This window comes from Dermacentor silvarum, chromosome 1 (genome assembly GCF_013339745.2).
Source record: "Dermacentor silvarum isolate Dsil-2018 chromosome 1, BIME_Dsil_1.4, whole genome shotgun sequence".
Classification (NCBI taxonomy): Eukaryota; Metazoa; Arthropoda; class Arachnida; order Ixodida; family Ixodidae; genus Dermacentor; species Dermacentor silvarum.
The window spans coordinates 235,364,117-235,379,624 of record NC_051154.1 but is presented as its reverse complement, the minus strand read 5'-3'; the positions used below and the strand labels follow the sequence as shown (position 1 = coordinate 235,379,624).

Here is a 15,508-nt window from a genome sequence, read left to right as displayed (position 1 = left end):
TTATAGGCCTAAAACTAAGATCGTGTATAGTTTATCGTGTTCTTCTTCTTTCTGGGGTTTTACGTGCCAAAACCAGTTCTGCTTATGAGGCACGCCGTAGTGGAGGGCTCCGGATTAATTTTGACCACCTGGGGTTCTTTAACGTGCACTACAACGCAAGCACACGGGCGTTTTTGCATTTCGCCTCCATCGAAATGCGGCCGCCGCAGCCGGGATTCGATCCAGCGATCTCGTGCTCAGCAGCGCAACGCCTTAGCTGACTGAGCCACCGCGGCGGGTTTAGTTTATCGTGGGACTGGTTATTGCGGATTACACTGCTTGTTATTCGCTCGTAAAATCTTACCTTGGCTAAGCTGTGGCACGGTTCGACAAGTGCATTATTTGGAAGCACACAGCGCTAAATGCAGGAAAATGAACGAGAAGACACAGGACGTGGCGCTGAGTACCAGTGAAATGCGTTATTACATGAAAAGTGGTTTATAAACCTTAGGAGGAGCACGAAAAACAAGAAACATTAAGACAGACACAAAGCCTGAACCAAAGAAGCGTCACACTCGGTGGTTCATCCCCGTGCAAGACAATTGCGGTCTACGAATTTCCGCTTCTTGCGATTGGACTTATATACACCGTGCAAAGTTGCCGTCGTGTCAACGACCGTTTTCTGGCAACAAAAACAGGTAGCGATATGGCAATCCACTGTGGCATGTGCGGGTGTGTGCCGAAGTCTGAAAATGTGCGCATCCTCAGAACGTCTCGCGAGGAATGAGCGCGTCAAATGTTATTTGAGGTCCTTGCTATTTAGTGGCAGCAGGCCGTCTTGTACGTACTCTTGGTTAAAATTGAATTATGTGGTTTTACGTGCCAAAACCACGATCTCATTATGAGTCACGTCGTAGTGGGAGGGCCCCGGATTAATTTTGACCAGCTGGGGTTCTTTAACGTGCACCCAATGCACGATACACGGGCGTCTTTTGCATTCCGCCCTCATCGGAATGCGGCCGCCGCGGCCGGGATTGGACCCTCGAGCTCAGCAGCGCAACGCCATAGCCACTGGGCTACGGCACTGGGTTCACGTACGCGTGACATGACTTGATAGAGAAATAGCACACCTTTGCTGTTAGTGTAGTTTCTCTTACGCCATGTGCTATCTGCAGGTTCTTTGGTTCGTGTTTGGACTATCTCTGTTGGTATAGTGAGCGCGACTTGTGCCTTCTCATTACTTGTCCATTGTTTAGCGCTGTTTGCTTCCAAATATGCACCAACTAACTATCATCTTTCTATTGATTGTAGGGAGTACCAGGACTGGATGCACCGTGCCCACTTGGCCCGGACGGCCTTCCACTGCCCGGCTGCGGCTGGAAGCCACCGAACACATTAGGCGTACGGGCCATTAATTACTCTGATAAGTATCACGCACATCCTGGAGCCAATATCTCATAGACAACACAGGGCCTGCGTGTCTCGAGCCGTGACGTCACACAGGTATAAGCCATGAGCCCGCAGATTACGGTTGTGGACACCGGAAACGCCTCTTGGGCTTGACTTTCTTGCCACATGGGGTTTCCAACGGCAGCGTCTGCCCGCCTAGTTGACGTCACATTCAGAGCACGTGTACACTGTGTTACTCAGGGGCTGTTTCCTGAACGCCCATTCTTTTAGTCGCTCAGTAGCCGCATGCCGATCCATTTAGGTATACTAGTAACACTTCATGGGAATTGAACACTTTCGGGTGTAATGATCCATTCCATTGCCCGTTCTTCATTTCTTATCATCCGTCGCACCGAGCGGCCGATTCTGACGGTACCGGTAGTCAATGAGGAAGAGCGAAAAGAATGGAAAATTAAATTAATAGTTACAAACTACGGCCCCAGAAGGCAAATGAAAGCAGTTCGACGTGTAATCGCATTGGTAAACTATCTTGCAAACTATCTTGCATTTGGCTGCTGAGTGCGAGTACAAGGGTTTGGCCATGGGAGCTGCATTCGTATTATATTACCGGCCACGTACTGGGATTTCGTTGCCTTGTAAGGATATTCGGTGCTCAAATTAATCCGCAGCCCGACTAGCCTCGCGGGCAGCCACCACTGCCAACAATGCTCGTTAACTGTATGTTAACTGTTACATACCTGTAGTGGCATGACAGATGCAGTAGCTGCTTGCCCATGGCAAAAGCACTAGTTTAATGTTTCGCTAATCATTTCCTTAACCGTCGCAGTGGTTTGTGAATTGGTTGGCCCCTGGGCAGCAATCCATCCTTTATAGCTGAAAGCAGACGTTATCGATTGTTAATTTTTTTTTTTTTTTGGGGGGGGGGGAGGGGGGGTTCAATGAAGCTACTGGACCTCTAATCCATAGAAGAAAAACGAAAAAGAAAAAGAACTGCCAAGCCTCTGAGCGCCCAAAATAATATGCTATGACTTTTCCACGAACCAGTTTCGGTTTCGTTTCTCAGAAGGCATATGTGTCGTGACGTCACCGCGCAGAAGGTGGTCACGTGGAAGCAGAACATCACCAGCAACGCTTTGGCACTCATTCCGGCTCGGTCGTCTGCCGTGTTACTGTTATGCATGGGATCGCACAATGAGCTGATCTATAATTTTGTGGCTTTGAAAACTGCTCTTTAGGACACATTTCTGGGAGCTTTCGAGACGTGCTGTTTTAACGAGCTGAAAGCCGAAAATGGTTTTTGCGCTAGAAGACGCGGACAGAGAAAGAAGGGTAGAGGACGCACGAAGCGCTTCGTGTGTCCTGTACCCTTCTTTCTCTATCCGCGTCTTCTAGCGCAAAAACAATTTTCGCTATGCATAACCAACTCGCCCAAATCTTTGACTGAAAGCCGAGTCTGAAACCAATGTACGTAATGTGAGTAAAACAATGCTGGCAGATACCAATTCACGCAAGAGTTTCTTGCCTAATTGTGAATGATTTTATTTTTCCTATGGCAGGCTGGTAACCTAGTTTCGTTTAGAAATCAAATAGTCCTTTTCTTTCTTTCTTTTTCGGGAGATTACTTCTAAACCTTGACGATGACCTATCGCGCGACCGCTGCCGCTACAGCCTACAGGCGCTAGTTCTTGATGATCTGAATTCTTGGGTTTGAACGGACTCAGTCATAGCTCCCATGCCATCTCGTTTCAAGCGGTTTATTATATAAACTGCCTTATACTATAACAAACTAAAATATTTAACTATGCTATTAACTATAACATAACAAACTTTATACTTTTTTTTTTTTTTTTTTTTTTTTTTTTTTTTTTTTTTAGTAGACGAGAGACCCAGAATTGGCGTCTATATTCTCGTATAATCGCAACGAACCGGTCCAACTTACGGTCTCGTGTTCCATGTGCTGCCAACTATCGTTAAGCTACCAACACTTGAGCTACTAACACCAAGCTAATAATTCGTTCTTTTTTTTTTCTTTTTTTTTTTGTTTTTTGTCGGAGTGATGTGTGAAATCCTATTATTTTGGCGCATATCGCCTTACGCACCTTAGTCATAACACGCAAAAAAATATAAGTCTACCACCTCCTCGAATATTGGGACATTAGATACTACGCTGCACACATTTACGGCTACCCGTCTTCTACATATATCATGAAGTTGCAATGATTTCTTATAGGACGCTACACCATGTGGAGCCACTGTGTTTGTGTGTTTGTTCCGCTTTGTCCCGTCGTTTGCCGGCTCCTTTTCTACAATGGTTGGCTTCAATATCGTCTTCGATAAATCTCAGTCGATCGCCACCTTTCCTCAGACCGATCTAGTACCCCTTTAGGTTGCGGCCCCTACCTTCCTACGGATATAGTTCCCGTCTCTCCTCATTAAATGGTTGAATCTTCCCGGCCCTATCTTCTTTAACTTCTTTAGCCGTTACGATCTCTGAGGTCTTGACAGCGCTTCGGATATGCTCGTTCCGAACCCTGCCGTCCCTCGCCGCCAATCCGCGTAAACGCCGTACAACTTAATAAACGGAAATTTTCAGACGTCCTCACTAATTGGAGAGGTCATTATAAAGTTCCCACCGCGCAATTTTTTATATTCGCCATGAATTGAATGATATTTTTAAAAAAGCAATACATTTCTCGTTCTTGCCCCGCATGTTAGATCGTTAGTCTCATTTTTTTTTCTTTAGTGGTCGAATCTATTCACGCGTCACTCCTCCGATTGCTTGCTAGGGACTCAGCAGAGGTCCACAGTCTTCAGTGTCACCTGTGCCTCAGAAATATTAAGAAAAACAGAGTACTGCCCGCTTTTCACACAGTCACGTGTTCAACACCTCTGAGTGCGCTAAGCATTTACACCTTTTTCTATCGCGCGCACTTGCCAAAAAAAGTAACGAGCACAAGCTCCTTCCTATATCGTTTCATCTCCTTTCTTTCGCATTGCATTGTTCTCTCGCATTATTAACGGTTCCGTCGCCCCGGCACACATTTCTATTTTTTTTTCTTTTTTTATGTATATAGCACGCTCCTATATATTTTGCTTCGTTTCTTTTGTCTCCCTATCTTGCCTCGACCGGAGACAGACTATATGGGCGCACAGCGCGGGCCCTTCGTCTTGTGTATAGATTTTCCGGGTGCATTTCTCTGCGGCGGGCCCGACCGCCGGAGTCGAGCCCCTTTGCCTCTGGCTTCGCGTGTTACCCTGCAGCGTCACCGGGCCGGAAGACGCTGATAAATATGGTGCATGAGCGAGAGCGCGGTGAGAAAAGAGAAAGTGACAACTACATGCAATCGCGTCGGCGAACGTTTAGAGGCCCGCGGTTTGCCTGCGAATATGGAGAACGGCGCTCCTGAATGGCGCGCGTCCAGCTCGAAAGCGTATGAACTGGTGTACAGTCTGCAACAAAAGTGTAAATAACATCGCTTTCGGCGACGAAGGGGGCACCTCTTGTGCGTCGGACACTGCAGCGCTCGACGGCGCTCGCATGCAATGAGCATTAATGAAGACGCTAAAGAGTATACCACCAAATAAATTTAGGGCTGGTAACGTATCATTTCAAAGCGCTCTCTTCATTCTTCTGGCGGTAAAATCGCTCATTATCCGCGGAGAAATTGAGGCCCCAAGTGGCCTGTCTTTTGAATTTCGGGCCGAAACTTCAGCACTGGCACATCACGTGACGTCACTGATTTCAAGGCATTCTCGCATTTTTGGCAGTATTGGCGCATGGAAAGGCCCTAAAACTTCCTATAGATCTACGCTTTGTTTGCTTTAATTAAAATTCAATGAAACCATTCTTTACCGATAAGCAATTAGCCAGACCCGAGTATTGACGCTGTTAAACACGTCGTAGTTTCGCCCGAAAGGCGAAGCGTCGATTGCGATAGCAAATTAGTAGATAGCTATACGAAGTAAGCATAGTAGTTTCATCGGTGTATAAAGTTGTAAATATTAGCTTACTAACTAAATAAACAAGCACGGTGTCGCGCGCGCACAGGTAAACATGAACACATCTCGCTCGATGACCGCGAGAGCTCATAGAAATGCTGGAGTTCGAAAGCGCGCCAGCGGCAGCGAGCAAATTGACCTTCGCGCTGGCTCTCGCTTCAACGCGAACTAAACGTCGAAAGCGCAGCGCATACGAAGCTACCGGCACTCGGCGAATGCACTTTGGCCCATCGCAGATCGCTTTGAAGATGAGGCTCCCGCGGGCGCACACTTCGGCCGCGTCGCAGATCGCTTTCAAGACACCTCCGTGAGCAGCAGCCGCGTAAGGAGAACGCACCCTCCCCCCCCCCTCCCCCCGTCCCGTCTCCTTCGCCTCCTCCCCGTGCCCCGCGCGTGAACGAAGACCGTGCGCTTCCGGCCGCCTTCCTTAAAATCCCTATTGACCCTTTTCGCGGAGCAGTTTGTTTTAGAGAAACGAGATGGCGCTCACGGCGGCGCGCCATACCTCTCCTCAGCGACCGCGCCCGAATACGAAACCATTAACGCTTCTACCTTGCTTCTGTGCAATCAGCTGTCGGAAATGCAACTGAGTTTTCGCTAACACACTGTGCTCCCATCACGCTAGATTGAATCATGTGGATTGAAGACGTGTGCAATAGTTGGCTGCAAAAATAGTGACTAGCATGTTAAGAAACAGAATGAATCTGTGTGGCCAAGTGCGCCGACCGCTGCGGCAACTGTCCGAACGTGTTACCGGCACTTCGTGATGTACAACTTTCCTCGAGGATACAGAAATTTGCTCATCCGCCAGCCTTGTATCGCTAACCTTCAAATAAAGGGCTTCATCCCCAGAATTTCGGCAACAGTGTGTACTACTCGTTAAACAATGACAAAGGGAGTAGCGCCGCTTCCTGTCGTAGTAGGTTTCGCGCACGTTATCTATACACATCTGTCCCAATAGCAGGAAAACTTACGCCCACTCTACCTACGACGTATCAAAAATAAATGAATGGCCGCACACTTGAATATATGCGCACTGTATACGCACAATAAATGATGGACTACACCTACGGCCCACGAATGGTCGAAGCTGAATGTTTCGTGACGGTCCACAAGAGTAAGCGAGTTAGTAGCTGTAATATATATTTGCTACAAGGTATTACAATGTACAAAAGAGCTACGTTTCAAGCCTTGTGCGCAGCAAGAACAAATCTATCGGAACTGAGCACACCCGCAAGCGATTAGACAGAAAATAATCAGATAGTGGCCGCACCGAGGAACTTCACTGAGTCAGAAACTTACAAGCCACTGCTTCAAAATACTTGCCGAATAAAGAACAAAGAGCAAAACACATTAATCCTGACTGAATTCTTGAGCGGAATGTTTGGATAGCTTGGAATACATATTTAGCCCCGCTTTTAGAACAAGCACAATATACGCTGCTTGCGCCGTTTGGACATAGTTTAATCAGCTCCGAAAGCGCTTTTGCATTTTCTCTGAAGCTGTGATCATAGCTTCGTGTCGTCCACCTAGTAGTCACCATCTACGATATCTCCGAAAACAAAGGTTTTCTAAGCCGTGCCGGCGTCATACGCTTCCATTGTAAACAAGGCGGCAGCGGAGGCAGTTGAGGCAAGCAATGGACGCGTCAACACGTGATCAAACATGGCAGCGCCCGCGGGATCGCCGCGAAAAGGGTCAATATAAGAAAAGTACCGCCATCTACTCTTTCCTCCGTCGTCTCCTCTCCTAAAGCGCGTGCTTTTTTTCTTTATTTTTTGCTTGAGAAAGCAAGTCGACGGTGGCGGCCCTAGAAAGTCCACGTTGAAACTTTCAGACCGGGCGCGCGCCGCCGCGGCCGCCGGCAACTGCGGCTGCGCAGAGGACTTCCAACATGGCTCTGAGGCGGGAAAAAAAAATATAAAGAAGTCAAAGCACGCGCTATCATCGTCCAATCGGAGATACAAGAGAGAGCGAAGCGGCGTTGATCAAAGGATGGTGGTACTTTTTTTATATAGGGACTTTAGCCTTCCTCTCTCGCGTGCGCCAGATAAAGCTGCGGTTGCCGGCTCACCCTCGCAAGCTTTCACTCGCACACACAACGCACGTCGCGCGGCAGCGATTTTATCGCCGTTGGACTGTATACGGAACATCACTACGACGGCGATGGCAAAAATGCGCTTGGAGTGTGCATATCGCAATAATACATGACGTCACAGCGAAATGGTTGAGAAGCTTCAGGGTGGCGCCACCACATGTCTTTCGTTCTTTTTTTTTTTTTTTTTTTGTCTTTTCTCGCTTACCGTTAAGATCGTTGGTCTTCGCCATTTTGTGAAAGAGTATATATAGGGGCGGTATTCTCGAACGATCTCTCTCTGTGATACGATCACTTTCGCGATATTCTAGTTGGGAAGAAGAGAGCACAGGTGACAGGCGACCGGAGCGGCGAATCCAGAAATGCGCCGCTGTATCACGAATGCACAGGTAGCTCGAGTAAGAAGCTGTTCCAACTCCTGATTATTGGTGGTTTGATGAGCACTTACTGCTGGCATGGAACGCACAGAGAAGCTGATCCACCGGCTTCGATGGAAAGTTACACACACGAACAGTCTCCATCTGCCAAATACGTCTCTCGACTTCTGAATGCTGATGTGGCCGGGAAATTGAGACCATTTACCGCATGCTTCGCGAACGCCAGAAATGCTCCACAGGAAGGAGAACATTAGCCAATAAACTATGAAGAATGGACAAGCGCTTCTTTACTTGGTGGAGATGGAAATTTCTAGGTGGACACAAGGTTGTATGCATATTTTCTATAGTCGTCTGTGCTTTCTACGTCGTGATTGCGGACTATATATTCAGATTGAGCTGTGTGTTTTGACACTCCGTGTGACCGTGCTAGCGCGCGGTACAACTTCTCGACCAAAGGTACAACTTACATTTTACGGTAAAATTTATCGAGATCTGCGTTGTTCCAACAGTTCCTTCTTTATTTATTTTATTAATTTGTTTTTCATAGAACAAAGAGAAATTATGTAGCCAAGATATTTTCTGCATCAATCACTATACCGCAGCTTATTTGCAACAGAACAGAACAGAATTTTTTTTTATATATAAAACGGCCTGTACGCGTTACAGGCGTGTTCGTGACACAAAGCACCGCGTACCGCGATATCGCAGCACTAGTCTGAATTTGGGAGATGCAGCAGCATGTAAACGATCCATCAATGCGCAGTATAAACTGCATGCGCAGTATAAACTCTAGGACGACTATGTTTGTGCCGTCACGTATTGTGAAAAGCCTCAAGACTGAAAATCTGCTCTCTTTGTCAGTGTAAGAGGGCGCCTGTTCTCCGCTCTGGGCTGGTAGCACGCGCTGGAGTCTTCTCTTTGCAAGAAGTCAAATAAGTCGCGAGAATGCCATCGGATAACATCTGTAGCACGCAGCTTATCACGTCTCATTTTTTTTTTCCACAGCAGGAAAGACACGACACAATTAAGAGTTAGCTGTTGATATCGCTCTCATTTGTTATCGAATATTTTTGCTACTGCGAGTGAAAAACTTAATTCTATGAAGAAAGAGTGAGCACAATGAAGTCTCTTTATGGGCGCGAGGTCAAAAGCGCAGTCAGCGGTCTCTGGCGCTACTTTCAGGTGATGCTATTTTCTAGGAACGTACGCAGCGCTTTGGACCACGATGAGGAAATAGTTTCGGCAGCTGGCACAAAGAAATTCACCTGCATCACTGTGTATTCTGGCTGTCACGTTCTACCCTGAATTTGAAGCACCTGGTCATCTAGCCGTAACAATAACTTATTTTGCTTTCTGATCCTTCCACTTTCAATGGAGAACTGTATGGATGCTTAGGCGGCAACGGGTTAGAGAAACTCAGAAGGAGCCATGCCGTAGTACCTACGTATTCCAACGTCTTTCTTTTCTTTTTTTCCTGCCGTCCTTTGTCCCTATGCAGTAGTTGTGTTATTCGCCATCAGTTTCCTTTGGAGGCTGTTCTAGCGAGGTATTCGATTTTGTTAGAAGCCACAGACTTAAGCTTCTAACGAATGTGCTGTATTGAGGGTGACATTTTTTTGGTGTCTTTCTAGCCTTCATACGCATCTGGTGCTTTCACTGTATTTCTAGCCTACTGTTTTCGCCGAGAGGTCACAACGTACTGCCGTTTTTAACACAGTCACATGTTCAACACCTCCGACTGCGCTAAGCGTAAAAACAACTGTTCGATAGGGACCGAAAGCAAGAGCGCAGGTGTATATTTCATTGTGTATAGGCAAGGAGTCAGTGTTTCGCTAACGGACACCGGAGAGCCCAGCAGTACAGGCTCCCGGTTTTACCTACGCTTAAACTGTGTGTGTGACGCTCCATGTGGCGTCAAATATCGCCGTGCGCTTTTTTTTTTTTCGTTTTTTTTTTTTCTCGTTTTCGTGCAGACCGCTCACTTTCTTTGTATTCGTAACTTGTAATGCAGGGTCCCATGCCACCAGTACCACCGGAAGAACCACTAGACTCATAAGATCGCGCTCTACAGAAGCTTCTGGCGGCATCCATCAGGAGCATTCTCGGTAAGACCATAGAAGTATGCTCCGGTCACAAGCGTGTACTTTGCGCAACAGCGTATGCTGTATACGGGGTGCTATAGGTACAACTATGTATACTTTTTTCTTCTTTTTTTTTTTGACAAGTCAATCTATCGCATATACATGATTATCTCCTAGAGTGAGTGAGTGAGTGAGTGAGTGAGTGAGTGAGTGAGTGAGTGAGTGAGTGAGTGAGTGAGTGAGTGAGTGAGTGAGTGAGTGAGTGAGTGAGTGAGTGAGTGAGTGAGTGAGTGAGTGAGTGAGTGAGTGAGTGAGTGAGTGAGTGAGTGAGTGAGTGAGTGAGTGAGTGAGTGAGTGAGTGAGTGAGTGAGTGGAGAGAGAGACTATAGCGAAATTGCGAGCGATTTGAGGAATATATTACACCACTATATCAGTGAGTAAATGATGAAATAATCAACTATTTACATATTTAGGGGGGGGGGGGGATGCGGACACAGGCAGAAAAGTCAGATTAAGTTCGGTTCTGTTTGTGTGCGCGATCTTTATGAATATTGACCACATCTCCCGACTGTCCCCCCTTGCTACAATAGTTACGTTCGTGTAAAATACCCAACGCGGCTTACTTTCCCATCGCTCTGTCATTGCTGCTCGTCATGCACATTTTTCTCTGCAGCCTATAATTGTGCTTTAACGCCGACCAAAAAGCAAGACAAATTGGCAGTGCAGCCCTACGGCCCTGTCTCAGACAGGGACGTCGTCACATGCAGTCCGAGTCCAAGCGCCGAATATTTGCTGCGAGATTAAGCTAAATGTGGCATCACCGTATAGCTGAACTTGTGTGGATAGGCATTACTTGACTCAAAACGTCATAACGTCGGAGAAGCAAGGTACACATACTTGCATGCTACGATGTAATTGACATAATAACAAATATATTCTCTGTAAATGCGTCACAACCGTACTCAGTTCAGTATAGAAAAACACCTCAGGGTGGTCGCTTGGGACCTCAGGGTGGTCGGTTGAAAACGCTGGCTTCGCCACCATAGACTTGTCGGCGCGCAGGCGTCGAATGCTCGAGGCGCCAGCCTCGGACGGCTGCGAGTCGACGTTTTGCGCGGTGTTTATTCTTATTTTCGTTCGCAGATGTCATCGCTCGACGTCGTTGCCTCAGAGCACGGCCGCCGGGACCGCGTCAGTGGGCCGCGGGACGTCAATGGCAGCCGCCTGCAGCCTCGGAGGAGAAGCACCGTGCAGCGAGCCGCAGACTCACGCTCCCCACCCCCAGTCCCACACTGCTATTTACGGGTTCTTTTTCGCTGCAAGTTTTGCTCTCTTCGCAGCCCCAGCGCCTTCGGCGCACTCGCGCACGCATACACACACGCACACACACAAACACACACACACATACATACACGCAAGCACACACACGTACAAACGCATGCAGGCGCTAGTTGACGCGCTCTCTTCGACCGACCCAGATGACAGCGCGGTTGAGCGCGGAGGTGTGCCCCGTGCCCTACCACTGATGACCTGCCCACCACTCCACCTTGATTTTTGTTTTCCTGTCCTAGGCGTTTCTTTATCCAAATATTCGCGAGAGGGAAGGAGAAATGAAGGGCTGAAGGGTGGTGTCAAGAAAGCGTTGCAAATCCAAAGTGGCGACTGCCGAGGAAGCCGCGGCGTTCGCAACTGCTCGTTCGTCTAGGCCAATGAAATCACTGCAAAGAAAAAGCATACATTGGCTTTCCGACGGCGCCTTTGACAACATTTTCTGGACGTCAACACGGACGTTCACTCAAAACACCGGTCAAGAAAATGCTCTACCGGGCACCGGTGCGCTACTAGATGCGCATGCCAAGATGAAACTGTGGCGTTAACTTGCAGAGACATGCGCAGGAGTCCACAGCAGGTGCTGTGCATCGAGGCGAATACTGCCGCAGTAAATGTAAAGGCGGTATTCATCGCTTCCCGGACGAATCAGATACATCGATGTCGTACAGGTCCGCCAAGCTTCATGCAAATCAAAGTTCAACGTGGAGGCACGTATGAAAACTGGAGCAAGCGACAAGAAAATGCGCGTTGTCGAAAGATGAGGGAAGGCATGGTGCAAACCCTGAATGTGTGTAGCTGAAACTACCAATGGGGCTCAGTCAGCAAGACACGCACCTTGCCTTCTCGTTGCCGAACGAGTAGCGACGCCCGTCCGCCGCGCCTATGTGCTGTGCCACACTGTGCCCAACCCTGTGTATAGCGATGCACAGGCATTGGCTTCTCCCTCCCTCTCCGCTGTCGATCATTGTAAATGCCATCACCTCACCTGCACCACGAGACTTGTCGGCTACCGCTGTAGAGTATAGAAGCAAGGAGAGGTAGCTAAGAGTGTACATTTCTTTTCTCGCTGTCTCCTTCTCACCAGGCTCTTTTCTTTCTTTGCGTTTGTAATGAATATAAGTTGAGGTCCTGTCATTATCGCTGTTCTTTCGTAACAACGCCCACTTCGTGTTTCCGTCAGCTGTACCAGTGGCGTTTTCCGACGGCGAGCAGCTCTTTCATTTGGGAATGTACGTGATGGTGTGCTACAAACGCGTGCTGTCTGTCTGGGCGAACAAGATGCATACGCTTCTGTTAATTTTCAGTAGCAAAGGCGCGAGAACTGCCAAGTTTCTTTCAAGAAACTGGGATGGTTTCTCAAGTAGCCCGATGGGTGAATAGCGTATTTCCTCATGCAGAAAAGAAAGGAGAAAGGGAAAGCAAAAAACGCGTCCGGACGTGCTATAGACATTGCGAGGTGTATCGCTTGGTCTAAGGCGGCCGTATGAAAGTGAATTTCTTACATATGTGAAAAAATATCCGATAGCTTTGCTGGCATCTTTTTCGGAATAGCACTGCATATCCGCAAGTCCAGCGGTGAAGAAACTGCAAGTAATTAAACAAATGAACGAGCAAAAGCGAACGGGCGTGAGTCCCACACTATGCCAAAACATTACAGGCCATAATAGAAAAATTAACGCAAGCCATGATTTCAAGCTCACGTTCGCGATCCACGATATGCTCATCTCACAGTTAGAAAAAAAAAAAAAAAAACGACGAAGACGCGCGTGGCAGGATCCATCGCGTTGCTGCTGCTGCCGGCCCTTGCTCTTTTTTTTATGTGTGTGTGTGTGTGTCCGTGCGCAGCCAAGCGAAACAATGAACACATAACGCGAACATCTCAGCGGTGAAAGTCAGTCGTCGTGTGTCGTGAGCGTGTATAGAAACGAGAAGGTGCGCAATACTTACTTTTCTCTGCTCGCCGAAAGACTGTGACGGCGGGCGTCCAGAAGTTGCCAGTGTGTACCGACTTGATGTTTGTATGCGCCAGTGACGCGTATGCCAGCGAGAAAGCGCCGAGAAGAACCGTGTTTCCTTCCCTCCCCATCCCATGAAGTCACTCAATCCGAGCGGCTGGAGTGGTGCCATTCCTGCGAATGATTGCTTGCTGTAGAAAAACCACGTCCGCCTCAAGGAGGTTTCTGAAACAAACAAAAGAGCTCGTAGAGTGAAGGCTACGTACAAGCAGTGAAGCCGCAGAAGCCATCTTACCATGGGCGCCGAAGCAGTGGCGTAAAATGTTTGGCCATTTCGTAATTGGCAAATCACGGCCATACGATTCTTTTTCGACAGGTTTCTTTGCGTCACAGGTCTTCTGGTGACAAATGAGCATCGAGAACAATTTGATCATCGACCACAATTACGATATTCAGCGAGAAACGAGTGTTCTGGCAGCCCAAAGAGGGAATTTTTATGGTTGACGTAATCTAGAACGCATCTCGGCAATTAGGAAGAGAAAGAGCACTCGTGATGCGCGTGAGCTTCCCGTGAGTGCGGCTTTCTATTTCTATTAAAAAAAGAAGGAACTAAAAAATACGCATTTCTCACGGCTTCACTCGTTCTCGTGTAGGCGGCTGCCCCTCCAGAAGTTTCTACTCGGACCTCCTCGGTGTCTGCCTCGACGCTGCCGAAAAGCAGCACCGCGCGCGCACCGCGTGCTCCAGGAACCAGCACCACGCGGACTTCTAGCGCAGAAGCGTCTTCTCACGCCATGATGGCGCAGGACAAAACTTCTATCGGTGACGCGCTCGCATGCTATACTGTGAGGTACTCGCGGTCCTTATAAGCACGCCTTCCGCTTCGGCTCAATTCCCGCCATGGGGGTGTTAAAAGAAACGTCAAAGAAAAGCAGTATAGGTCAAGCTATAGTCTGGTATGTGGACTTGGCCTTCTAGAGTAGCAAATACTACCCTTTTTTTTACCGAGAGTAGAATCTTACTATGCACCCGAAGACGGCGCAAAATTGAAAGACGAGTGGCAATACCACTGTCGAATTCCCAAGACAGCTCTTGTAACCTGACAGGATGTGGCAATCACTGTCTGAATGAAGCCGGTGGTTCGTTATTCGTTGATTATCAAAGAAGGAGTCACGCCTGGTTCTTAACAACGAAACTTGAACCAGTCAACTTTAAACATCACATGCAAACATGTAACAATTAATTAGAAAATAAATACAGACAAGAAAAAGACCGTAAGATATGTGACGTCCTCACGCAATGGTGTCATTATTGCCGGGTTGTGGGCACAAGTGTGGCATTAAATTGGTATTTTGGCCAAGATGTTTCTACACCAGAAAGATTACTGGCGCAACAAGGCAGGATCATTTTTTTTTTCTTCTTCTTAATAAGTCATCCCTTGCTGTCGAGAAAGCAAAAAAGAAAAGAAAGAAAGAACGTTAACAGGGTTATAGTAATGTGCACGCTTGGCCTAACTCACGGGGTCTGCCTATTCGTGCCCCTTCAATGCGAGAGTCGCGGAAAGGGCCGTTCGCGTGCCGAGTACAACCAGGCATGGTGTCCACGTTGTTTTGCCCCAGTGGCCGCGTGCGCTTTTCCTTGCTCAAGTCCGCGTAAGCGCTTCTGCACTTTTGTCGCGTGTGCGTTGGAACTTAAGAAAGTTGCGCCCTGGCACCTTCGTCGCCGAACACGAACGGACTGTCGTATATCCAACGGTTGGTTCCTTCGGGCGCGGCGTGCACGATGTGTTCGATGTACTTTGGCACCACTTACGCCGTTCGGGATCCGGTGACTCCGCAGTCTGTCCTTGTGCTGTTGGGTTCCCTCATCCAATCCCACCTTTACTAGAGTCCACTAAGTGTGTTCGTGTAAACTCAGGAGGCAAAGTTGGAAGCTAAGTTATTGTTTGACGTCGCATTCGTATTCATAGTGTGAAATAAAATACTTTTTACTCTTTATGTGTTTCTGTGTGTATCGCCCGCTTTCTTGTGCGGAAAGGAGCGCGTCCACGCAGTTCGTACTGCCACACGCTCGCGACAATGCCAACTGAAACATAAAATAAGCGCAAGTAGCCTTATTTCGGCCTTAGTTTCAAGTTTTTATCTATTTAATTGGTGAGGCCTAATTGGGGCACTATATTTAGAAATAGCAAGCGGCGAGACATCTATTTATTTTCTTCTTCTTCTCTCTTTATCACTTTTTTACTTGTTCGTAGAGTCTTTCTTGCCGTTTCAGCAAATG

The 15,508-nt window shown here is 47.8% G+C and overlaps 1 protein-coding gene across 1 annotated transcript in view; it reads left to right on the top strand.

The window, feature by feature from the left end:
• Positions 1 to 15,223, top strand: part of LOC119437878 (collagen alpha chain CG42342-like) — a 362,253-nt gene extending 347,030 nt beyond the window's left edge. The window contains exons 31-33 of the mRNA XM_037704752.2: positions 1,291 to 1,380; positions 9,872 to 9,965; positions 11,085 to 15,223. Of these exons, the coding sequence (XP_037560680.1) occupies positions 1,291 to 1,380; positions 9,872 to 9,916 (135 nt within the window). The 3' untranslated portion in view covers positions 9,917 to 9,965; positions 11,085 to 15,223. The remainder of the gene's footprint in view (positions 1 to 1,290; positions 1,381 to 9,871; positions 9,966 to 11,084) is intronic.
• Positions 15,224 to 15,508: the final 285 nt, after the last annotated feature.